Below are 27,256 nucleotides of genomic sequence, written 5' to 3' on the forward strand. Positions count from 1 at the left end.
AATCCAGAGAAGGAGAGCAAGATCCTGTTCTTGTGGAGTTTTGTAATTCCATAGGGCAGAAATGTCCCTAGCTGTAGAAGTCCTAAGGAATACACAATTGGCGCCAGCCTGCTTTTGCTTCACTCTGGCAAAGCTCCTAAGGAATGCAGGAAGGAACTACTTTGCTGAGCATCTTGGGAGCTCCAGAGCCAAAGAAGTGCTTGTCCTGCAGAGCTCTGATTCTCCACAAGAGCAGGAGCTGTGCCCCAGCAGAACTCAGCATTGCAACCGACTGCTCCAAAAGCATCCTGCTCCTGTCTACAATTTTTGGCCTCTTTAGCCACTGGTCCACTCTACAGCCAATCATGTGTTTCAGTACAAGATTTATGCAGCATTTTTACAAAAGGAAGAATGATCAAGTCAGGAAAGGGACCTGGAGATCACTATAGAGAGCTCAATAAAGACCTCAGCACAATGTGCAGCTGCAGTCAAAAAAGCAAACAAGATGTTAGGATGCACATGGAACAGGATGGAGAGCAATAAAGAAGATATGAAAATGCCATTACATAAATCTGTGATGCAGCCTCCCTTGGAACATTGTGTGCAGTACTGGTCACCCCATCTCAAAAAAGCTGGACTGGAGAGTGCTTAGAGAAAAATTACCAGAATGCCCAAGAGCCTGAAAAAGCTCATATATGAAAATACTGGGACTGTTCCTCATAGAAAGGAGATGGATAAGAGGAGACATAATAAAAATGAATAGCCTACAGAAGGTAGATTGGGACCTTCTGTTATCCCTGTCTTATAATACAAGAACAAGGAGACATTCAATGTAATTAAAGTGTGGCAAATTTCACACAACATGTGATTAAACTGTGCAACTCACTGCCAAAGGAAGGTGTTGAGGCAAAGAATTTAGCAAGATTTAGAAAGGGATTTATAGTTATATGGCTATCAAGAATATCCTCAGTTATCATAATAGCAGAAATGTTCGAAGGGATATTAAACCTCCTGCTTCACAGTTTAAGACAATGTCTAGCTATCAGAGATCAGGATGAGTCCTAATATAGGGGGAAGATTAACCCACATCTGCCTGCTGTGGCATTCTTACACCTTCCTTTGAAGCATCTGGTACTAGCCACTGTTAAAGGCTGGATACCAGACATGATAGATTTTGGCTGTAATTTTATATAGAGATATACATCTATCACATAGAACTGGAAGGGAACCTTGAAAGGTCATCAAGTCCAGCCCCCTGCCTTCACTAGCAGAACCAAGTACTGATTTTGCCTCAGATCGCTAAATGGCCCTCAAGGATTGAGCTCATAACCCTGGGTTTAGTAAGCTAATGCTTAAACCACTGAGCTATCTCTGGCAATTCCTATGATCCTATGCAACTATTTGCATGGCTGCATAATTTCAGAGTGCATAGGTCCACCTTAGCTGAGTCCATAGACCTGCTGTATGGATTGGAAGTGATCAAGGAATGTTCATCTAATCTGATCACACTGACCAGGTGGAATTTGCCTAAGCCTATCATTTTATGGATGAATTAGTGCTTTCACGTTAAAGGAATTGCAGCACAAAAGGCAGAACTGTCTAACCCTGATGGCTCTCTTGGATTTGCTCCTTTGGCTAATAAATCCCAACTGATATTTGATATGCTTGGAGTCCAGCTGCAACGTTCAGCCTAGCTGCTCATGCTATACAGAGAATCCATGGCTGCAGTGCCCTGCATGGCTATGACTGTACGGCATGTAGCAGCTAGCTACATTTCACAGAGATCACTCTAGCTGACTAGCATTGATTTTATACTGCCAACCATCACCTTAGTATATGAGTGCCTTCCATTTAAAATCAATAGCAACAGTGAAGTGTGTTGTGGACTTTGTGGAGTCTCTGGCATTTTTCCCTTTTGGGGGTCAATACTCTGCATGGGCTAGGGGTTTTTGTTTTGTTTTTGGTTGGTAGGAATAAAAGGGGGGTGCTTGTATTGTGAGCATCATGGTTGAAAGGCTTTCTCAACATTAGCTAGGTTCTTGCTTCACTTGATCTCATTGGGAAGATTGTTCATAGCCAGATCCCATATAATTATTACTAAACATAGTTATTACCATGAATATAAGCAGGGCTTGAACTCAGGTCCTTCTTCTCCAAGTGTACAACTCCAACACACATTGTGTAAGGAGAACCTCGTTCAGTGATAGTTTTAGTGTACACACTGGAGCAGGTAGAACGCTCCATCCTGTAAAGTTTCTATCCACTAATCTGCTACAAACCTTTTGAAGATGTGGTGTCTGCTGCTCCCTTGCTCTGCACCTTGTGTAGTCATTTGCACCAGTGCAAAATGCATTCATAAGCATTTTACACACACTTTGCACTGATGCAAATGACTATAGTGCCCGGGTCAAGCTGGGGAAGCTATGATCCAACCAGCAAGCCAAGTGATGAATCCTGTTCACATGCCACCTGAGGCACATTGCGCATACGCTAAGAAGAAGACTACAGTGCAACAGAAAATCAGGCTCAGGCTTTATAATGCTGGGGCATGCTATGAGCAATGCTAATGTTTGTTCTTAGCTTGTAACTATAGAGCATTACGGTATACAAGAAGTGCTGGCAAACTGGCTTGCAGGTTACACCACTGTTCCCCTGGGGAAATGTGCGTGCATCACTTTCCTATGCTACTTTTTGTAGATGCAGAGATAAGGACAACTGAAATAAGTATGCTACTAAAGGTGCTCTGTATTGTGCCAGTGATGCATAGACCAATGCTAACATTTCAGTTACACACTCTGATCCTCCAGTGTAGATCAGACCATACACACTGGCAAGTACATTACAATAGACAGTGCTGCCCATAGGCAAATCTTTATATAGGCAATGCTCCCTAGGTTGTCCCTGGGTCAATATTCTGATGCAAATCAAAACAAAGCTTTTACATCCTGAAGACTGGCCCTGGAGACTTGTGTTCTCTAAGGAAGTGAGCGGAAGTGGTGACTGCTTGTGTGCATTGCTCCTGGGATGTAGAGCCCTCTGGGAACTGCAGACCTGCCAGACTTGTGAAGTGATTGTAGGCTGACTGATTATTCCACTGTAGTGGGGAGACTGCTCCATTTTAAGGTTATTTCACCAAGCAGGAGAGCCTTCTTCATTTCTGTACAAAGGAAGAACAATTTGCTTCTCTAGGCACATTTACTAGTTGAGATTTCTGTGCTTCACTGTATTCTTACCTGGTGTTCTAAGAGTGCTTTTGATGTGAGGGTGAGCCAAATTTAGAGGTGAATTTAAGACAATCTAGGAAAGACAAAAGGCAGTCTAAACGGGTGTGACTCACACCTTCTCCTGCACCCCACCATGTGCATGTTACACCAGCTGTCATAGACTCCCTCAAATTAACCAGACTGGAGTCTGATCTCTCTTTACACCTATCTAAATCTGGAGTAAATCCACTGACTTCACTGGAGATACTCCAGATTCAAACCAATGCAACTGAGAGTAGCATGTGGCTCGCTTAATTAGTCCATGTCCACACTACAAACTTTGGTTGGCACACGTTACATTGGTATGCAGATGCCAAAGTTTTTCTATCACCCGGGCATAAGCATACTTGGCTGCTTGTGTCAGTGATGTGTGTACGCACCAGAAGGGTGTGTGTTGATGCAAAGTATGCTAAGACGATTGATAGGTATCCCAGCATACCATGCGCTGCCATCCAGAACAATACATTTTGGGCCATTTTTGCAATGTTTTGTGGGATAGTAATAACTCACCCAGAGAGCTCTGGGAGATAGAGGTCAAATTCCCAGCATGCAATTTTCTCCATCCCATAATGCCATCCATATCTCTTAGTTTTTAATCTTTTTTAAAACAATCCCACAATCCCATGCAGCACTTTTCAGTCTCTGCCATCTCTGAGAGAATCATGGTGCCCACAGAGTTCTGCACTATTCTCCTGAATGTTGCAAATACACAAGGCATGAGTCTCCTGTATTTGCAGATCCTCAGGAAGTAATGCAACAACTGGGGACATGAGGATTTCTTCAACGACCGTTTGCAGCGGGACATAGCGAAAACCCATTCAAGGTTGTTGTTGGTGTTCACAGAGCAGCTGCAGCTGGTGGAGAACTGCTTCTGGGCTTGAGAAATGAGCATTCACTGGTGGGATAACATCATAATGCAGGTTTGGGATGACGAGCATTGGCTACCAAACTTTCAGATGCGAAAAGCCACATTTCTGGATCTGTGTGCTGAGCGTGGCTTACCCTCCAGCTCAGGGACACCAGAATGAGAGCTGCATTGACAGTGGAGAAGCAAGTGTCGATCACACTCTGGAAGCTTGCAACGCCGGATTGTTACTGGTCAATAGCAAATAATTTTGGTGTTGAAAAATCCACAGTGGATGCCATTGTTATGCAAATGTGCGGGGCCCATTATTCATCTCCTGCTATGCAGGACTGTGACTCTCAGCAATGTGCAGGAAATAGCGGATGGATTTGCAGCAGTAGAGTTCTCCAACTGCGGTGGGGCAATAGATGCATCTCTCTATTTTGGCACCAGAGCACTTTGCCACAGAGTACATCGACAGAAAGGGCTACTTCCATGGTTATGCGAGCACTGGTGGATCATTGGGGACACTTCACCAACATCATTGTGGGCTGGTCAGGGAAGGTGCATGATGCTCGCATCTTTAAGAACACAGGACTGTTCAGAAAGCTGCAATTAGGGACATTCTTTTCCAACTGGCAGATTACCTTTGGGGATACTGAAATGCCAATAGTGATTTTGGGGAGCCCACCTACTCCCTTGCTCCCCAGCTCATGAAACTGTACACTAGCCGTGAATCAAAGGGGGAAAAGCTGCCACCAGTGTGGAGGGCAAAGGTGGAGAGACTGCCCGCTGACTTTGAATAGCGAGACCCAAGGGCTATTACAAGAGTCAGACTTGGAGCTATGTGGTTGTGGGAGGCTTTGAAAGAGCACTTTAACTATCAGCCACAGTAGTATTCTCTGCCAGAGTGTTCTCTGGGTCTGGAGCTTTGCGTGCTGCTAAGAATTGTGTAGTGTTTGCTGTATATTAATAAACGTGACAGAGTTTTTTCCTTAAGCCATGAATTCTGTGGTGCTTGGGGTGCATTTACAAGTGCTGTTTGCTTTGAGTGCCACTATGCATTCTGCAATGTGCGTTGTGAGTTAATAAAGATAATTTGGTTGTCCCAAAATTGAACTTTATTGAGTAGAAAAAAACACAGTGCAGAAAATCTGTGGGCAAAGAAACCATAGGCAATGTTATACACATTTTCAACATAACTTAATGGGGTGAAAAATTAGAAATATAAAGGAAATAAATGTTTATGTCCATGTGAGTAAAGAAATGTAATCCACTGTGGCTACGCATACACCAGTTGTGATGCTCACAGGTCATTGTGTGTGAAGCTGTGGGTTTCCTTGCTGTATCCTGGAGTGGAGTGTGGTAGGGATAATGATGTGGTCCACGATGCCTTGTGGTATGTTGGGCAGTTAGGGAGCAGCGACAGTGGAGTGCTCCAAGGACTGCAAAAGTGGAGAGTCCAGGATTTTTGGACCTGTAGGCCAGTCAGGGTCTACAGCATTTGGGTTTGCTGCCTGAGAAGACTCATTATGTCCTGGTGCATTTCCCTTTCTTACACCTGCTGAGACTCCTGGACTTTTCCTTTTCTCTCTGTCTTTCTCCATATTGTCAGTCATATTGGCCTCCCAGGCCCTTCATTGATGGGCTGATGCAGCATGGCTGGCAGGAACTTGCTGAATGTGTTTTCCTTAGTCCTCTTCTTTTTCCTGATCATCAGGGCCAGCCATTCAGCGGGTGTGGCGGGGGCATCCCTCCAGGCCACCATACCAGAAGCTGCTGATAAAAACAGACAGATGTACCACTGGATTTACAGCCACATGGGAAAGGGAAAGATAAATTTCACAACACCCTTCCCTGATTCCCACAAACACTTTTAATGAGAAATGCTTATTGACACTTCAGCTTTGGAGCACCCCTGCGCAGCACTGCTCTCCAGCCCCAGCCAGGGTGAGTATGGCCCACAGGGACAATGGGAGTGGGCAAAGATTATCTGTTGCATAAAGCTATAACATTTCAGACCCTATTCCAGTCCCTATTTCAGGGAATGAGTATAGACAATGGCACTGGATATTGGCACCATTTCCCACAGTCAGTGGTGATTTTAGCTGGTATCTCACTCCTGATGGTCACAAAGGCACAGAGAGCACAGCTACTGCTGGCATCCTTAAGCCGCCCGGGTCTGTATGCTGCTACCTGTGTACTGCAGTGGTGCCAGCTGAACTCATTGTGGAGTAGCGTGGGAAAGTGTGCTACCATGAAGGAAGAAATAAAGCTGCCATCCCTAGAAACCTTCAGGAGAGTATTGCAAAGGACCTCTGTGCAAATTTCATAGAGACCTCTCAGGAGGCTGTACGGGACATGCCTATATACCTAAACAAAGAACTCCGCATGAACATATTCACCCTGCCACCTAGTCCAATAGGAGTATGACAAGCAGATGCCAACTCTACCTCTGTTTATTGTACCACTACCTCTTCTCATAGAAGTAAAACAATGAAAAGTAGATACCTGTCTCTTAGTAACTTGGGGATGGGCCAGGCGCCATCTTTAAATGTCAACATTTTAAGGAAAAATGCATGCACACACTTACCTGAGTTCCCTTCCCCTTCATCAAGATCACCCGCATTTGCTTGGCGGGACTGGCTACACTGTGGCAGAATTTCCAAGGGGTCCTGGAGTTCCCCAGCCATGTCTCCCTCCTCCTCACTCTTCATGGCAGGGGTCACTGTCTTGGACTTCTCCGAGGTTCCACAGTGTTCTGCTGGGTGCCCATGGAGTCTCTGCCAAGTATGGCATGCAATTCATTGTAGAAGCAGCAGGTCTGCAGTCCAGCACCAGATCTGTTGCATTCCCTGGCCTTGTGGTATCCCTGGCAAAAATCCTTCTGCTGATCCCTGTCGTACCCCTTTCTCTGTATCCCCCTGCATTCTGCTCATAGGTGTCCACATTTCTATGGTGGTCCATTGTTGTGCTTCACAGTATCTTCTCCCAACAGCCCCAGGAGATCCAGTACTTCCAGTGTAGTCCAGGCAGGAGTGCATCCAGTATCTCTTGGTGTGCGTGGGGCCAGCATGGTTGGTGGAGCGCCGGTTGCACTCAACAAAGGTAAGCTGCTTGGTGTGCTTACGAGGTGGGCAATCAGGAAAAGACATTTCAAAAATACGCAGGGGCCTTAAAGGGGTGGGGGTTGTGGGTGGCTTCTGGTCTCTATGACCCTTGGACAGCAGAGTTTAAAATCGTGACCAAAGTGATCACTGTCTCAGGGAATGGGGCACTGTGGAGGACTGTTAGGGTCAACACAGGTGTCTATACTTGCACTGCATTGACCTCAGTAGATTGACAATGGTTCCATGCCATCTGGGGAAGCGGTTTTACTGTGTCGTTGTTAACAGGCACTTACATCGCCAGGAGACAAATCTGAGTGCAGAGACATGCACATACAGGTGAATGCAAGGCGACTTACGTTGACCTAACTTTGTAGTATAGACTAGGCCTTAGACATGCACCTCCTTACCAATATGTAATGTAGATACTCCTTACACTTCCCTGCTGACTTTGTCCCACTGAGTAGGACAGAGTTTAAGGAGCCAGAAGCCAGGAATGTGGCAAGGAAAGCAACAAACAGGAGAGTGTGAGGAAGTGTAAATATAAGTAGGCCACCTCCTAGTTTAACTTACATCTTCTCCCAGCTCCTCAGATTGTACGTGGCATCAAGCTACATCTACATACAGGGAAGGGGATGTGAGAGGGGTCTAAGGATTCTAACATAGGTCAGCCTCTGAATTTGGCCCCATGTCTCATTCATGCCTTATCCTGGGTAGAACCCCACATCTCTGCTTCATGGTCCAGCAGCCCTAATCAGAATTATTTAGAAGGCGCTTTATAATAAAAATTCAGGGAACCCTGAGGCACCAAGTAAATTAATACTGGACACCGGATTGCTTGGTTAAAGCCAGTTTCCAAAGCAGTTACCTAAAAGACAAGATTAATAGAGTATCTCAGGCTGAACAGTCGGGGGATGATGGGTGTGTTAGTGGAGTAAATACTATTCTGGAGGAGCTGCCCCACTTCCTGTTCACTGCAGAAATGTTTAATTTTAAGCATTACAGGTAATGCAATTTGGTTAATTGATTAACTCATTCATTCAATCTCTCCTTTTCTTTCTTTTACTCAGATGCAGAGGTAAAAGACCTCCCAAGCATGTAGGTCAAATGCCCTCATCCACTGCTAGTGGTACTCCAAGAACATACCCGTAGATGAGGTGATGAGTGTAGCAAAATTCTACCCAAAAGAATAACACCACACAAATGTAGAATGACCTGCACTTACTCTTCATAGTAGTAGCAGCCAACCGTGCCATGGCAATGAGCCAACCAACGAGGCTGGCCAGTAGCCAATTTGATTTATTTATTATTGGCAGCCTCACACTGCATAGTTCGGTGCTAGTCTTTGACCACAAAAATGATAAAAGATGAACTTTGAAAGCCAAGAGAATGACTTCAGGGAGAAATAGCCTGATAGAGCTGAAAGAGGAGATTTTGAGAAAAGCTGGAGAGATCAGTCCCTGGACTGGCAGGGTGCTGGAGTGACAGATGTTTAGTAGTCCTCGCTCTTTCATGGATGACCAAGCCACCACAGCACTGCTGGGAGTTGGCAGGATAATGCATAACTAAACGATGACTGGGGGGACATGGTCACTGTGTATGAGTGTAGGAAGGCAGTAAATGCCAGGGAAGGAGAAGCATTGTTTAGAGGGACACGAGGGAGTGATAGGATGCAACTAGGAAAAGAAAAATGTAGGCTGTGTATCAGGGAACATTTCCTAGCTGTGAGATGTAGGAAACACTGGAAGCTCCATTGTGGTAGCCCTACTGTTGTGAAAGCCCTTCACAACTAGACTAGGCAAAGTACTGTGGAACATATTTAGACTCAGAAGGATTAGAAAAACGTCGATTTCACCTTATGCACACAAACAGATGAAAAAATATTTCCCTCAATAATCATAACATATGACAGATAGGCAGAATAAGAAAAATTCCACTTGAGAATTTAGAGTTTGATTTAAGGCTGTTTGTTTTGTATATTTTGACACGATGTTGACAATTTGTGTTTTAATGGTTGAAAAGCCTTAACTTTTTGAATCTCAGTATATCCCATCATTAAATAATTATCTGACCCCCTCCACACACACACACATAATTTCCCCAAACTGTGAACATTTAAATTAATAAAAATTGAAAAAGGCTTACAAATAAACATGGATATTTACTGTCAGAATCATAAAAAAATAAAAATCAAATTCTGCCATGCCTAAATACATATTGCAGGGAAATATCCCACATCAGGGAAATGGATAAAAAGACATATTGGATCTTTTTTTCCCCATCTCTAATTTCTGTGATCCTAGAACACACCAACTGTGTGAATTTGTGATTGGAAAAGCTGATCAACTAGTGGGAAAGGAGATTTTGTTACCAATATTCATTAGCATGCCAAAGGGAATTTTGATTTGACTGTGGTCACAAACCTTCTACATTTGCTTTTTGAAAACACTCGAGAACTTGAGTTCCGCGAGCAAGAATATCAAATGAATATGAATAAAAGGCAAATGTTGTGCTTGAATATTCAAATATTCACTGAAAGCTAATTTTAAAAAGTGTATATGCAATGGTAAAATTTACAACTCACTCTGTGCTGGCAAGCTAAGCTATTTACTTATGTTAGAGCATGAACTGCAAATTGTATATTCAATTGTAATGTTCACAATTCCAGTGATCTGCGGCCAAGAAATATTTACTGAAGAAATTTGCAAATAATTTAGAATACCGATTAGGTGCAAGAATATTGTAAACAGCTCACTGACAACCTGCAAACAAAATAGATGAAAATAATCAAATCAATATCTGCTGTAATAAATTACTTAGCTCTGGTCATTACAATGGAGCTGGTGCATGTATGTCCTCACTATTAAAGGAGATGATAACAGCCAAACGAAAGGGATGTTGCACCTGTGCCAAGGAAGTGCAGAGTGAGTGTAAAATTCTACCAAATCAAGATTCTCTGGTTGCTCACTCCAGTGATGGCATTTTAAACTCACTTTGCACAGGTGTAAAGGTTGACACAAAGGGCAAAACAGTGGAGAATCAGGCCCTAAAGAATCAAAGCTGAGGGCATGAATTCAGGGGGTTGTCTCTGGACAGGTTCAAGGTAAATGAGGTTTAAAAAATCCCTTCAGAATCTGCTTTCACCATAGATCTGGATTCAGCCTCTTGTTACCGTCAAAAGATTCCCTGCACTGGAATCCGTCTTCTCCATCCCACCCATTTAGCCATATCCCATATCATACAGCTTCCATAGGTGTTTCCACAAGCTCAGGGGTCTATTATGAAAATCTCTCTCACCTTTTCCTGAAACACAAAGATGACTGGACTGGTCATTGCCCACCTGTCTTCCTCACTTATTAACTTCTTACCACTCTATCTTTGACACTCCAGGGAACCACAGGGAGGCAAGGGCCATTTCACAGTCCATTTAGAGAGAGCCCTGCTCCTTGACATCCACTTACCTGTCTTCTCTTCAGTTTGGCTGCTCTCCGCCGTCTCCGTTTGTGCTATTGCCTTGGCAGTAGCATCCTCTGCAGCAGTGGTGGTGACAGCAGCAGGCACATCGGCTTGTTTAGGCTCCTCTTTGTCTTGGGCTTCGTCAGCCTTCAAGGACGGCGAGTTATCAGTGGAAGCTTTAGTGGCACTTTCCGTTTCGGTGGCAGTGGGAGCGGGCTTGTCCTCTGAGGAGGAGGCGGGAGTGGCTGCTTGCAGAGCTGGCTGCTCTAAGCCAGCATCAGCAGTGCCTTCCCCCTGCTTCTCCTCCGAGGGAGCACAGCCATCTTTGCTGCCCTCTGCAGGCGGGGCGCTGTCAGATGGAGCAGCTTCTGTGGCAGCAGGAGCGTCGTTCTCTTTGTTCTCTGCCACACCATCAGACGGGGCCTCATCCTTCTTCTCAGCAGCCTCAGCATTGGCCGCTTGGAGATCTCCCTTCTTCTCCCCCTTGAGCTTTTTCCTTGTTATGTGTCCGCGGAAGCTGGCCTGGATTTTGGTGGCTGCCTTATGAGCTTTATCTTCTGGTTTGATGCCATCTTGCTCAATCTTTTGGTCAACGTCATCGTTTTTTTCAACCTTTAAGGAGAAAGGGGGAGAAAGAAAGGAGTCAGATAAAGAATTTTATACATGCAGTGAAAGCTTGTTTCATTGATATCAGCTCATCCGCCCTTCTCTCAGCTGGGCAAGGCCTGTCAAGAGTCGAGCATGTGCTAGAGCAGCACCCTTATCTCCATGTGGCAGCAATGTGGCAAAACTACCACACTGTTGTTTATATGCATGTGTGTGTGTTATTTTGCATATTCACTTCATACAGCAAGTCTGATCCTGTCTTTCAATTTAGCAACTTCACAGCAGATCCCAGAACAAAGTTGTTTTAACATGGTGGATTCAGGCTCACGAGGTTCTCCCCTACGTAGGAAGTTTCTTCAGCGGTATCCAGCTAGGGCTGTGCAAAAATGTAGAATTCTTTTCTGTGGAAAATAGCCAATGAAATAAAATTGCATTTCCCTTGACATTTCCCCCCAAAATGTCCCCATTGTTTGATGGAATGATCTGAAACGAACATTCTTTTGGAACTGATTTGAAACCAATAAAAAATAATTTTGATTTGATTTGAAGCACCTTTTTTTCTAGGGCTTACTTATTTATTTGGGTTTTTCAGAAGGAGAAGAAACACTTTCTTTTTGTTTATATTCAATTTGATTCAAACTGATTTTTTTCTTATTTTGAATCAGTTCACTAAAAATCAGAAAATGTAAATCAATATGAAAATGTTCGTAAAACTGCGGGTATTGTTCAAAAAGTCATTTTTTCATTGAAAAACCTTTTTGATAAAAATGCAGTGACCAGTCCTATATACAACCCCTGCAGTGGCTCCAGAACCACCCCCCCGACCTAAGCATAGGGGCATGGCCAGGGAAAAAGGGGTGTAGGGATATCCCAACACCCTGGCAATATCTGGCCACAACAGTGTCCCTTGGAGTTATGCAAAGGTGATTCAAAGCCACTTTTTCAGCCAATCAGCTGTGCCTAGTGCTCTTTGGCTGCAAAGGAGGATCTGAGCTAACTTGTTTGCCTCTCCTTAATTTCATGTGATTTTTCCCCCCTTAATTTGTGATATTTACCAGGTATTTGCTATCAGTTTAGAAATGTTGGTTCTTTATTTATTTTTACTGACTCTTCAAATCCACCACCCCTCCACCCTACAAAACCCAACCCACGCTGCTTTCGGGGTGGCTTTGTGTAAGATCTCGGTGCTAGCAGTGTTGGGTTTGGTGTCACTGGTGTCTTTTGCCTAGGGGGAATCCCACTGAAGGGTTATACTAAGGGATGCTCCACCATGGATGACACACAAATACTCCCTCTCACACACATACTCACACAATATATGCCTCACAAATGCCCCATCAACACCCACTCTCTCTTGTCCCCAGTCTCATCTGCTTGTGCTTTGAAAGCCAGATTCATTGAAAGGAAAATAAGTAGCTAGTGATAAGTCATTCAGTGTTACCAGATAATTGGTATCTCTATTAATTCCTCATGAGCAGAGGGCCACATACACCATGTATGTCGTAATCCCTATGTTGAAGTCTTAAGCAGAAATACAATCCATACAGGCCTCGTGCTGGTCTCATGAATCAAGGTAGATTTTACCCTTTAATGGCTCCTTTCACTCTATGATATGTACTGTACTTCTGATAATTTACCAGAGCCCGAGTAGGTAACAGTTCAACTGCATATTGACAAGGGGATACTTTTCCATCAATATTCCAATCCAGCAGTCTACCAAAAGAGCTATTAAAGAGCAGAGACAAGCTGGAATGCAGTGGCTTCTACGCTATCAATACATCTCTTCAGACACCAGCGCCTGGGCTTCACTTAAAGCTTAGGGAATAACCATGCCACATCTATATGATGGTGAAAGTTGGGAGCAACCGTACCCACATCTGTGCATGCGAATGAGCATGGGGAGCGACCACATCCACAGCTAAGTCAATGAGCGAGCATGCAGACTGACTACCTGACTACTACATATACCTCAGAGTGAGTGAGGGGACTGACCCCAACCCCCATCCATGTGTAAGAATAGAGTGAGGACTCACCACACCCACATCAGTTTGTGAGCAGGAGTAAGCATGTTCATATCAATGTTTGAGAGTGAGCATTTGGCGTAACCACTTGCATGCTAACCTGAGCACGGTCTGACTACACCCACAGCAACGAGGGAGCCTGGGGAGTAACCCACACCCACAGCATGTGAGTGAGCAGGGTGACTTGCCATGCCCACATCAATGTGAGAGTCAATGAGGGGATGGACTGTGCTCACATCAGTGTGTGAGGGTGACCACGCCCACATCAGTAAGTGCCAGTGAGCATGGGGACTGACCACGCCCACATCCATATGTGAGAGAGAGCCAGGGGATGGAAGACACTCCTGTGAACATGTGAGTTTGCATAAGGTGTGACCACACCTATATCCCTCAGAGTGAGCATGAGGATTGACCATGTCCAATCGATATGAGAGTGACTGTGGGATGTGGCTATGCCCCAAGAATCTAGTGAATGGGTACAACCATGCCCATTGCGAAGGGAGGGAGTGAATTTACGTTTACTAATGTTTTCAGAATTCATTAAGTACCTCAGATGCAAAGTGCTACAGCACTGCAAACTTTCAGCGAGCAGTAAGGCCGGCCTGCCGGGTGACATGGTGTCAACAGGACCATGGAGTCTATGAGCCTGTTAACATGTTATGCCAGCTGCTGTGAGCATCAAATGAGTGCCTGCATTTGCAAAGCTGCCTCTGTCCATGTGTTAGTAGATACCTAGGGTCATACCTTTCAGCCCTGTTTAAGTCTCCCATTGGGCACAAAGGGGTTTTAAAGCTTCCTCAGTCTGGGAAAAACCTCAGCTGGTGTCAAGCCATCTCATCCCCACACAGGCACACTAGGGGCAGGAAAGCACAAAGGCACCACACAGTGTTCCAGCCAATGGAGAGGTCTCTGTGTGTGACCACTCCAGGATGTGACAAGACTAGGAACCATGTCAGCTCCCTGATAGCCCCAGTATCAGGGGAATGGAAGGGTGGCTTAAGGCCAGCTGCATCGAACATAACCACAACACAGTTAAGGATCTAGCCCCTAGCATCCAGCTGCTCCCACACTCATTAGAGAAGGTGATGGAAACAACAACCCTCGGATAAAAGGGACACACAAAGAGGAAAGGGTTAATTAATGTGCTCCTGTCCTCTGACCAACATATTACACTGGCCCTGCATAGAGTACTGAATCCCTTTCCCACCATTCCACTCAGCCTTTCCCACCCCAGGCACCCCCAGATAACCATCATCATCGCACACACAGAAGGTAGCATATGCCATGTGTTCAATATCTGCCCAGCTCTATTAACCAGAAATTTACAATATGCGACTCCCACTAATGCAATTACATTAACTGTCTCGCTTGTCAGCAGTCCTAGCTAAGGTCATGGAGACTGACCTCTCCTCTTACTGCCCCCCGGAGGAGAGTCCCTCCAGGTCAGTGATTGAGCCTTATCTGCAGGGTTTGCCTCGCTGCTGACCATGCTGTATCTGCCCTTTGGATAAAAAGTGAACTCTAGTTCAGAGCCTGGCCTGCCTCACCAGCACTTAAAGTGAACTGCTGTCATGATGACATCACACTCTTAACCATGCCATGATTACATCATTTCCCCATTGCCTTGATTTGCTCGCAGACACCTTGTGTTACACAGACATGCTTTTGGTATCATTTCATATGTGAAATGAAAGGAGGTCTTTGGCAGAGAGTGGGGGGAGGTAAAGCACGGGAGGGATTTCAGGTCAGTGTGTGGCGAGGGAATGCAATAATAAAATAATAATAATAATAATAATAAATAATAATAAAAGACCACTTCCAGCTCAGGAGCACAGTGATTCAAACACAGCTAGAACCACTCAATAATAAGTGTTGCATTTCTATAACATTTACCCCAGAAGCCACTGAGGAATAACATGTTACATTTCCATACCAGCTTTCCTCCTGGAGCATGCCCAAGTACTTCACAAACCATGTATGTGCCGCACTGTTGGAATGCAGCCACTTCTGGGGTGGAACACAGCTGCTAACCGGTGCATGTGTCATGCTGCATATACCACTGAGGTAGGGAGGCATTTTGGCCAAGGAAAACCTCTGATGTCAGGAAAACAGGCATTGCATCTTCATCATTGAGTTTTACACACACTGCAAACAATACCTTATTTATGAAGGTTGGGTCAGAAATAACCCATACACAGTGAACAGCCCAGAACGCAATTTATCTTCCCTGGAAGAATGAAGAGGTGAGTCAGTCTTTCCAAGACATGAACATGGTTCCGAGGAATCCCAGTGGAAAAGGGAAATCTATCTCTCTGTCTGTCTACACTCATGATATTCGAGTGCTATTTTAATGGCTTCTTATTTACTGTTATTAATAATAATAATTATTTGTACAGTGACAGTGCCTAAACGCTCCAGTCAGGAATCAGAGTCCAACAGTCCTAGGTGCTGCACACATGCTTACGTACAGATTGAATTCTGTATAGACAATATGGAAACTAACCAACTGTGAAAGTTATGCACTGACATCATCATTCTGCACAGAGTAGATGTTCTCTGTATTGTACATGGTGGGTCGAACCCTAGACATTACCATGATGGAAAGTCAGCAATACTGACCAATCCATTGATAGTAACTGAAGACAATGGGACTTTGGCACGAATAAGATGAGCAGGATTTTGATAGCTCTTTGTGAAGCACACAGCTAAGCAGCTTTGTCTCTATCTACACAGCACAGAGTCTGTCTTCTGTACAGAGACATGATCTTGTTCCGCATCTCTGTCTGCCTCTGTCTGACACACCCCAAGCTCATATGATAGGCTTCCCTTTTCAGGCAGGCAGCTCCTGTCAGAGTTTCCTTCTCAGAGGTAGCTGGGGAGCAGGAGGCAAGAAGATAAATGATCCCAACGTAGGAGGAGTGTCGATCAGCTGGAAAGAGCCAGCAGCGGGAAGAATTCCAGGCATGCAAAATACATTGGCCCTTGACCCCAATAAGGTTTCCCCTCTCACTCACAGAGCTGACTTGGCCACTACCACCAAAAACTTGTAGATGGGGGCAAATTATTGCTAGGAATGGAGAAGGTGCCACCAGACCTTCCAGCTCCATTTAAATGTCCCATACCCTGTCACTGGAGGAGGCATGTGACAGGGAGCCCATCGCTCCATTTTTTAAGACCATTGACTCATTTGCTTCTGCTCCATTTTGTGACACTCCAGAACCCCCTCTGCTGCATACTGGGATGGCCTGCCTCTCTACCTCTCCCACCAGAGTCCCCTCTACCCCACACTAGCTTGCAAGGGACTGTGTCTCTACTTGTCAGCCCCAGAGACAACTCTGGTACACACCCAGAGGCATTACTCTCCCTTTCCTTTCCTTTTTGTCCTTGGACTGTATGCATTAAAGCTTGGATTCCTAGCTCCCTAGTCTCTGGATTCACGGTGTATTACCTGGAAGTTCTCGGTTTATTTATCTTTCAAGTATTACCAGAAGAGAAAGCAATGCACATTAAGCGGACCAGAGTCTGTACCCATGGAAAGGCTGGCAGAGGCTGATGGCTGGCATCCCTTCTGCAAGTTGGGAGAGGGTGTCCCTCATTTTACCCTCCCCTCCTCCATACTCTCTTTCTCTTGCCAAAGGTACAGAGCCTAATGTGAATGGGGAATCTTTCTCATTCTGTCCTTGTCTCTCCTCTGCACTGGGATATTCTGGGGACTCCTCTCATTGATCTGGATGGATGCCATTTAGAAAGCTAGTCCAGGGACAGCTGTTTGCCTGTGGTATTTGGAGGACTCCTGAGGGCAGCTCCCCTGGAGTTTTCCATGTGCCCTACTCCTGACTACAGCACACAGTAAGGTAAGCCTTGGTGCCATTAGGGACACTCCCTCAAGGTGAATGATTTTCCTTTGCTCTCTTGCTTGTAGTCAAGTCAGCCATTTCTCCTTCATTTCCTCCCCATTCTTGTCCAGCCACTCGGATAAGTCCATAACTCTCACATACCTACTCACTCTGGTTTCCTTCCCAACTCTCCATCTTCCTTTCCTCTTGGGAGCCAAATGCATTCCTCCTGACCTCTGACTTGAAGGACAAAGGGACTCAATGAGTTGCAGGCCAAGGGGGGGAGGCATTAGTGGTGCCTCAAAAGGTAGATGAGCTGGCGCCTGAGTGTAAGGGCAGAAAGGAAGGAGCTGTGTTATGGGAAAAGCAAGAGAGTTTGTCTGAGACCTGGCAGCTGAGGAGAGAAGCACATGAGAAAAGACTGCACCAGCTGTCTCCGCAGAAGGAGCGAAGCGTGAATGTATGAGAGATAGAAAAGACTTTCGCACCTTCTGAAGTGAGGAAGCAATTTAGCACTGAGAACAGCTTTGCTTAGCCCAGTTAAATGGTGTGAAGACACCAGGATAGAGGATTGCCCCTCCCTGCTCAACCTGTCTGCAGTGTGTGGAAACAAGAACATGATTCCTTTTTCCAGACTGAGTATTGCTGTTATGGTCAAAACATAATTTAAAGAGGGAAAAGACCTGTTAGTTCATCTAGCTCACCTCCCCACAGGCCAGTGATGGATAGTTCTCTATTGTATATTGAACAGGATAGTGTCCCATCTAGCTTCAAATGCCCCAAGCAAAGAGGCTTCCATCCCTTCCCCTGGAAGACTATTCTACAGCCTAATGGATCTCATGGTTAGAACGTTCTTCCTCTCTTTTCTGGTGCCCAGAATGGAGTGTGTGAGTGATAGATATATAGATAGATAGATAGATAGATAGATAGATAGATAGATAAGGGTTGCCACCTGTCTAATCGCACAATCCCAAATACACTTGCCCCTCCCCCTTCCCAAGGCCACCCCTATGCTCCGCCCCTTCTCCAAGGCCCTACCCCCACTCACTCTATCCCCCCTATCTTCGTCTCTCACTCTCCACCTTCATTCACTTTCACCAGACTGGGGCAGGTAGTTGGGCTGTGGGAGGGGGTGCGGGCTCTGGGCTGGGGAGGGTGGGGTTAGGGTGACCAGATGTCCCAATTTTATAGGGACAGTCCCAATATTTGGGACTTTTTCTTATATAGGTGCCTACTGCCCCTCACTTCCGTCCCAATTTTTCACACTTGCTATGTGCTCAATCTAGATGGGGCCAAGGGGTTTGGAGTGTGGGAGGGCGCTCCGGGCTGAGCCTGAGGTAGGGGATTGGGGGTGCAGGAGAGGGTGTGGGTTGCGGGCTCTAGACGGGAATTTGGATGCAGGAGGGGGCTCAGGGCTGGAGCAGGGGGTTGGAGTGCAGGAGCAGTTGTGGGCTCTGGAAGGGAGTTTGGGTGCAGGAGAGGGCTCAGGGCTGGGGCAGGGGGTTGGGGTGTGGGAGGGAGTGCAGGGTGCAGGTTCCAGCTAGGAGGTGTTTTCCCTTGGGTGGCTCTCAGAAGCAACCAGCATGTCCAGCTCCTAGGCTCTGGGATGGCAAGGTGGACCTGTGTGCTGCCCCAGTTCCTGGCCAATGGGAGCTGCAGAGCCAGCACTCAGGGCAGGGGCAACACACGGAGACCCCCTGGTCGCTCCTGCGCTTAGAAGCCCAAGATGCCGGCTATTTGTGAGAGCTGCACGGAGCCAGGGCAGGTAGGGAGCCTGCCTTAGCCCCACTGCGCCACCGACCATACCTTGGCCTATTAAAATCTCCTGGATTGCCTTTAATAGTCACCAGGAGATTGAGACCAATTCTGGGAGATTCCTGGCCAATCTGGGAAGGTGGGGAACCCTGATTAAATTAGATAGATAGATAGATAGGAGTGTTCGCACTCCTTTAATATTTGCAGATTATCATGATCTCTCCTCTGTCCATTACCTACTGCAGCTTGACATATTTATCTTCTTAATCACTCCCAAATCAGTCCCACCAACCCCCTCATCCATTTTCTTTCTCTCCTCTGAACTCCTTTCAGTTTGTTAGTATTTCTGTTAATATGGTCAAATGTTATATCCTCCCATGTCAAGACCCCTAGCACCTCGCTGGGTAAGTGAAGAAAGGCATCTAAATATGCCAAGCTGAACTGATTATCAGGGCTAGATGAAAATTTTTCTTTGAAACAGTTTGACAGAAAATTGGGTTACCAGATAAACAAAAATGTTCTTAGAAAGTGTCTGTTTTACTGGACAATTTTCAATTTTTTGCTGGAAAACCATAAGCCTGAACTCTTCAGTTTTGGGGGTGGAAATATTTCAATTTACAGCAGTTTTTGGCTAGATTTTTTTGTAATTTTATTTTATTTTCAGCAGCTTTTAGCCAAAAAAAAATTGATTTCAATTCAACTTTTTTTTTGTTTTTCTTTTCATTTTCATCAAAATCTCCTGGGTTTTTGTTTCCTCTTTCCACCTGTCTTTCCTGACTTTATTTAAAGTACTGCCAATACCAGAGACTGTGTGCATGCTCCCTATTGGGTAAAACACAGGGCAGTGGTTGTTAGAATGCCCAAGAAATCACATGTGTGTTGCTCACTATGGGACACTTGCACCCTCACATAGGACGGAATAGAATGGATTGCATCAGAGAAAGGTCTCCTGGTGCAATGGCATAAAATGCCCAAGCAGAAAGTGTGCATGACCTGTGGGCAGACCTGAAGAAGAACTCGGCGTACATTTGAAAGCATGTCTCTCTCACAAACAGAAGTTGGCCCAATAATAGATATTACCTCACCTATCTTGTCCCTTCGTGCATTTTCAATATGCAACTGAAAACAATTTAGTGGCAGAATAAGGAAGGGATTAAACACCAGCGCTCTCAGCCTGCATCTTGTTTAGGCCTTAAATTGCCTCAGATGGTCCTGCATTGAGGAAGGCCAGCTCACTGGATGCCGGGAATCCTAAATGTACTTTGTGCCCTTCCCCTCACAAGCTGAGTGATAAGTGGAATTTCAGATGACTTCAGCTGAAGATAGGCTCTGATCAAATCCAGGATCTTAAAACCACTAGACTTTGGGGAAATTAGGAGCCAGATCCAAACGCTGTGGCTTGGGCCTATAGAGTTTCCAGTGCTTCAGAGCAGAGACCGTGTTCTTCTATGTGTTTATATAGTTCTTAGCGTATTCAGGCCCTTTTTTTGCTGTCACCATGTAAATGATTATTATTAACAACCCCGATCCATAAATCCCTGCAGACTCTGGCAATTCTGGCCTGCATTTTACTTTTGTAAGGAAACTCAAAATTCAGTGACTTTATCTAGTTTTGGGTCTCACTATGGAGGCTCCACACAAACGTGATTGGGTGATTCTCATTTCCAGCAGTTCAGAACTACTGTTCCCATGAGATTTGGGCATCCCTGCTTCCAGCTTCAGCCAAGACCAAGGGCCAGAGGACAGGTGCTAACCTATGACTAATGCTTCCCTCAGATATGGTGCAGCCAGTCACTGAGGCTGAGCTTCCACGGAGGCCAAGGTGTTGTGACCTCTCCAGAACTCTTTTTAAAAAGGAGGCAATTTCTGTCCCACTTGCTTTCGCCCATTCCCCTCTCTCTGAATGTACCACTGAATTCACGGCTCTGGAGAGGAAAGGCTTGCAGCGAACCCTCTGGTTCCTCAATCCTCTTTTTCAACTGCCCATTAACCCTGAACTTACTCAGATGCCCACTGCAGACAGTGAGATGCCACTGCGGTGAAACAGTTCAGCCTAATGATCAGAGGGAGCTGAGCAGCTCCCAACATCTTCCACACTTGGCTGTGTGAGCGTGGGGCTGTGTTTGCTCTATTATTATTTTTTTTTAATTTATGTCATTGGAAATAGGGGCAATTATCTTCCCACAAAGCGTTTACAGGTTCGTTAAAATCAAACAAACATCCCAAGCAATTAGGGAAAGTGAGGCGCGGATTAATTCCCAGTGGTTTGGAAAACAGCTAGAGAGCAGGCTCCGCCAATGCAGCTGGTTCTCCGCTCCTGCCGCAGCACCAGCCGCCACCGCTGCCTGGGGGAGAGTCTTCCCTCCCAGCACAGACACAGACGGGTGCCACACCCTTTCTGCCTTCTGTCTGGAGAAACCGCCATGAGCAAAGCTGAGACTGAAAGAAGATTAGAGTCACCCAGGCTGAAAACAGCAAGAGACAGAGCATGGACCAGGGACAGCTGGACAGGGAAGAGAGGGAAAGAAATGAAAAGGGAGAGCTGCAGGAGAAGAAGATAAGAAATGAGATGAGAGAAGAAGGAAAAATAGAAAAGGGCAGGAACAAAGGAATGAGAGACAATAATTAGAGGAGAAAAGGAGAGACAGGGATGGAGAGAGAGAAACTGGCCAAAATCAAGAGCCAGAGTGGGAAACAGACAAAGAAAGAAGAGAAAGAGGTAGGTTGAGAAAGGCACATGGAGAGACACAGAGTGAGAGACAGACAGACAGAAGAGTAACTGATGCTTCTCTGACGTGTATGAGAGGGAGAGATGTAACAAAAAGGAGAGTGAATAGCTGGACAGGTTCAGCAGAAGCAGACCCGTGTGAACAGAAGAGTGTTGCTGCTGCAACTCAGGCACCACTTGCTGATCTTTCCATAGCACGCCCAGTGTCACTGCACTGAGCCCTGAACGCCATCTGCAATGCACTGGTTGCAGGGACCCCCGGATGAGCATTTCCCCAGCAACGGCAGGGCTATTCCTGCGAGCGTGGCTGGCGGCAGTGCCCCTCCGGGGAATTAGCCTTGTCAGGAAGGATATTGATTTGGCTACTGATGTGTTAATGTGTGGCAGCTTTGGGCATTGCTGCTCCCTTCCCTTCCCCACTTCAGACAATAGATATGGGTAGCAAACTGCACTAGCCAGACATGGAACTCTCTTCTTGGAAGACAGGGGAGAGGAAAAGAAGGCAGCCTGCTGTCTAGTGAAGCAAACTTAGAGTATCTATAAAACCTTTTCTATTCCAAGTTATCCCAAAGGGACAGCAATGAGCTAGATACAAGGAATGCTGGAAGAGTGTAGGAATATGTTGCAGCCATTGCACGCTCAGTAGTAGCTCTCACACAGTCTGACGCCATGTCTACATTACCACTTTTGTCAGTATAACTTATGTCTTTCAGGGATGTGGAAAAAACACACCCCAGCGCGACATAATTTACACCAACGGAAGTGCCAATGTGGACAATGCTGTGTCTGTGGGAGAGCTTCTCCCACCGACATAGCTACTGCCACTCACGGAGGTGGTTTTATTCTGTCAATAGAAGAGCTCCCTCCCACTGGCACAGAGTGGTTATATGAGAGATCTTACAGTGAGGGCTAGTGCAGCCACAGCCTCAGATGTTAGACCTTGTTCTGTAAAGGGAGAGGAGGGACTACTGGCCAGAGCAGCAGGTTTATTAACCCCTTTCTGTGCTCAGAGCATGCCAGGGGATCTTTGGAGAACATACCAGAAAGGAGCAAAGGGAAATGTCAAGATCTGTTTGCTTGGGAGGTATCTACTGAAATTCCCCTTTCAATCCTTCGCCTTTCTCCCTCCTCTTGCTGAAGATTGTTAGCACCGCTGTGGGGTGGGCTGAAGCAGGATGGGCCACACTGACACATGGAATCCTGCAGCGACAGTCACCACTAGGAAGGTGGCCCCGCATTGAAAGCAGCGGTGAGAGTCATGAGACCTGAGTCCTATTCCCACTTCTGCCACTGATGCCCAGTGGGGGCTTGGTCAAGACACTTCCCCTCTGTGTGTCTCAGTTTCCCCACTTGTAAAAAGGATATAGTGATATATATCTTTATAAAGCATCTTGAGATCTATAGGTGAAAAGTGCTTTGCAACTGCAAAATATTATCATGAGTATATTATTATTACACAACTAGGGCATCAAACAGACCATGCCTCTCATGTGTCAGCTGAAGCCTGGTTGAGAGCAATTTCATAGTTACACAAGTGTCTCCTGTGCATTGCTGCACTGCTGAACAAGACCACATCATTCTAACGAACCAATAATGCAGGTAGAAACTCTGTGGTATCCATAACTGCCCTCCTTCCTGCTCCCGGGGCAAGGGATTATAAAATGACTTGGTGACATTTCTGCAATACTTTTCATCCCAAAGTGCTTTACAGACATTACAGATACAAAAACTGCCTCACCCATGCCTGAAATGCAGCCACTTCTGGGGTTAACCACAGCAGCTGCTTAACAGTGCATAGCAACCATACACCACAGTTTCAGACAGGACGTGAAGAAGACCACTGCATCCAATTAAAATTGCAGGGGGAACTGAAAGAGGCAAACTGTAATTACTCAGACTGGGATTTGGCCAGGACACCAAGGTTACCATCTCTTTTCTTATATGGGATCTTTAGTTATACCCCGTGAAAGAGCACAGGGCCCCAGCACTCTCTGGCACACAGGTGTCTGTACTGACTCAGAGAGAAAAGCACCATCCCCACACTGCAGCACCTAGGTGCAACCTGCACATCTCCCATCCAAATACAGGCAGGGCCCAAGCCTGCTTAGCTTATGATAGCCCCTTCCCAGATCTGACCCCCTTCATTCACTAGAAGATCACCCTCATTTTCTCTCTGAAAAGTTGATGTGCCCGTGCTTAGAGATCCTGCAGCAGATCCTGTTGGCCTTGCACCTATGGATTCCTGCTCCCTGAGGCACATGGCTCACACCCTTGATATAGACTCCAGCTCCCTACGGGGTCTGCCTGGCTCTTTTTGGCAGCCTCGGGGTATTGCAGGTGGGAGCAAGCCTCCCAGCCTGGGTAAACAGACTTGCATTCCTGGGGCTTGAGCTAGCATGCTAAAAATTGCTGTGTGAACGTTGTGGCTCAGGCTTGACGCCCTGGGTCTGAACTTGGGTGTCTAGCCCAAGTCTTCCTCCAGAGTCACAATGGCCACACAGCTATTTTTAGCTCGCTAGCTTGAGTGAAGCTAACACAAGTCTGTCTACGAGGGTTGGGAGGCTCGCTCCCAGCTACGGTGCAGACATACCCTTTGAGCACAAGCTCTGCCTCCCTGCTGGTCGGGGCTGGCCTACTTGGCACAGCTTCTATCTCTTTGGGGCCTGGTTGGCCCAGTTGGCACCAGTTCCGGCTCCTGTGGACAGAGGTTGGCCCAGTTGGCACCAGCTCCTGTGGCTGGCCTTGTTGGTACAGGCTCAGGGTGCTGGTGCCAAAGTAGTGTCAAGAGCTTAGGTTCTGATTCCTGGGGACTGATAGGGCAGCTGGCATCTCTGGTTCATGCTCTGGCTCCTGATGTCCAGCTGGCCCTGGACTGATACAGAGACGGGCTCCATGCTCACACATACTATTATGCATATCGCTTGACCCAGCAGAGCCCGACACTCTGGCTGCAGAATGCTTCCCCTACAGGTGTCCAGACACGGTGGCAGAAAGGGTGTTGACTCAACAAGGCACTTGAATGAAGTCCCTGTGAGTAGGGAGGGCAGGACACAACCCTGTCTTGTGTATCTGACTTTTCCCCAGCAGCAGCATGTCTTGGATGCCATAGTCCCATATGCCACCATTTTTGTGAAATCCCTCTCAGCCTACACTTCTGATGTTTTTAATTGCACATAGAGGGAAAATATCCCCCTCTCCTCCATGCACGTGTGCGTGCTCACACACACACACACACACATACATTACCTTCCCATCCCTCAACTCTGTCCAGGAAGTGAGGGAGGGCTGTACACCCAAAACAGCCTCTCTGCTTGGTCACTAGTGTGTGAGAGAAAGATGGGAGTAAAATCTACTCTAGATATCCAAGATATTAGATTTTTAAGTGATAATGGCTCCTGGTCCCTAGCTGTGACACAATAACTCTCTCACTGGAAAGCATAGCCCTTTAGGAGAGCCAAGAATAGGAGACTATGCTTTTTGCTAGCTCATTTCATGATCATGTGGCAAAGAGGGAAGCTCCCTGCTCCCAAGATGTGCAGACACACACCACTGAGATCTCCTGGGTAAGGCTCAGGACAGGAGAACTGAAGTTGAAAAGGTTTTTGAGTGGAGCCCACGCACCTTTTGCACCAAAAGTTGTCCAAATAAAATGGAGACTTTCATTTGAGAAGCAGCTGTGTCCATGTGCTACTGGAGAGTCAGGGCCAAATTCAACACTGGCTGGTGTAAGTGGGTGCAGCTCCATTTATTTCAATGCCCTCTTTTTCCACTGGAGAGCCTGTAGGTGCCTAGTGGCCAGTTGCTCCCATACAATTTGGAGAGGGCACAGCAATTCTCATCCCTTTACTAATGGGGAGACACAAAGCACAAACTAAATGAGCACCTCACCTACACGGCCTTGGCTCCACTAGCAGCAGACAGATAGCACAGGAGCATCCATGGCCTCTGCTCTCAGCACCTTCCCATCCCCACCAACCGCATCCTAGTGGCATTCCCCTTTGTGATGTCTGGCAATGAGGCAAATGACAGCAACTAGGGAAGCCAATGGGATGAAAACAGGAACAGCCGTCTGAGCAGAGGACAAACCTGTAGAGAAAAAGCCACTCAAATACCGTGGAGGTTAGTGCAGTAAGAGAAGCTATCAGAATAGAATAGAATAGAATAGAATAGACATACACCACATGACAGAAGCTGGCTTTTGGTTAAAATTAAGAAAGGAAACAAAACACACACTCTTTATTAAATATTCCTCTTAATGGCAAAGGAGCGACGAGATCTAACCACAGGTGTCTGCATTTACACCACTAACACTAGAGGAACTCAGACAAAAATTCAGGGCTACGTGCTCTCAAGAACTTTCTTGAAAGAACCAAGATGAGATCGAGTCAGTATGATGAGAACAAAACTGATTCTGCTAACTCTGCCTATATTCTGCCACAGTTTAACCTGAAAACCTGAAGATCACACAATCGGCTTCTCCCTCCCAGCATTCAACGATCAGGACTGAGTATGGTTTCATAGTTATGGTAAAGAACTTGGAGTCACAAGATCTAAGCCAGTGGTTCTCAAACTATTGTACTGGTGACCCCTTTCACATAGCAAGCCTCTGAGTACAACCCCACCCTTATAAATTAAAAACACATTTTTATATATTTAACACCATTATAAATGCTGGAGGCAAAGCGGGGTTTGGGGTGGAGGCTGACAGCTTGTAACCCCCCATGTAACAATCTCATGACCCCCTGAGGGGTCCCAACCCCAGTTTCAGAACCCCTGATCTAGGTTCTAATTCCTGGCTCTGCCATGGATATCCTGAGTGACCTTGACAGAGTCACTTTGCTCCTCTCTGCCTCTGCTGTCTCATCCTACCTCACAGTGGGACTCTAAAGCTAGACTCCTTCATGCTTGTGGAGGGTTTTGAGATCCTTAAATGGAAGGTTCTGTAGCAGGGCAAGGTAGAGTACAATACTCTCCGGCGCCTTTCCTGCCTATTGGTGCATCAGGGTATGAAATCACTGAGAGGAGTCGTGTTTGTAAGATCTGTGTCTCTAGTAAGGACTTTAGTGAGGGGGCATTGTTTTATTATATCCCTTCCAAAGAATCCATCACAGGTTACCCAAGAGAACCTGGGCTTGATTTTCTGTTGTCCCTTAGCTAGTTTATGCTGCTCTAGTGCTTTAAAGGGACCATGAAACGGATGAACCTGGCTACCTGTTGCAGGGGTAATCCCTGAGGGCAGAGAACCAGTATGACAGTGTTATGCCATGCCCGTCTCACAGCCCTTTACATACAGGGGATGGCCAGAGGAAAGCGGGGGTTGGCCCGAGTACAGCAGAGCTCTGTCTATTCTTGACTGCTGGAACAACCCTTTGTGGCCACAGGCAGTTGAATGGGAGTTCGAACAGCCTCAGGGCTGGCCCTGGAATATGGGAAATGCAAATGTGGCTTTAAGTCATCCCTGCTCCCACTCTGTTCCTGCATGGAGCACACAGCTCAGCCAAAAATGCTAACTGGACCTGCAGTGTATGCTGGGACAGGACACTTTGATGGTTCTGCAAAGTCAGATCTAAAGGGAGGTGTTAAATAGAGCAGCTAATGAAAGGACCTGAAGTATATTAATTTAAGACTCACAGTAGCCTGGTGCACATCAGCCCACCTCTA

At 46.2% G+C, this 27,256-nt stretch overlaps 1 protein-coding gene across 1 annotated transcript in view; it reads right to left on the reverse strand.

The window, feature by feature from the left end:
- The window catches only part of GAP43 (growth associated protein 43), a 74,212-nt gene that overhangs the window by 23,033 nt on the left and 23,923 nt on the right, over positions 1 to 27,256 (reverse strand). Inside the window, exon 2 of the mRNA XM_032776817.2 lies at positions 10,655 to 11,261. Within this exon, the coding sequence (XP_032632708.1) occupies positions 10,655 to 11,261 (607 nt within the window). The remainder of the gene's footprint in view (positions 1 to 10,654; positions 11,262 to 27,256) is intronic.

Source organism: Chelonoidis abingdonii, chromosome 1 (assembly GCF_003597395.2).
Source record: "Chelonoidis abingdonii isolate Lonesome George chromosome 1, CheloAbing_2.0, whole genome shotgun sequence".
Lineage (NCBI taxonomy): Eukaryota > Metazoa > Chordata > Testudines > Testudinidae > Chelonoidis > Chelonoidis abingdonii.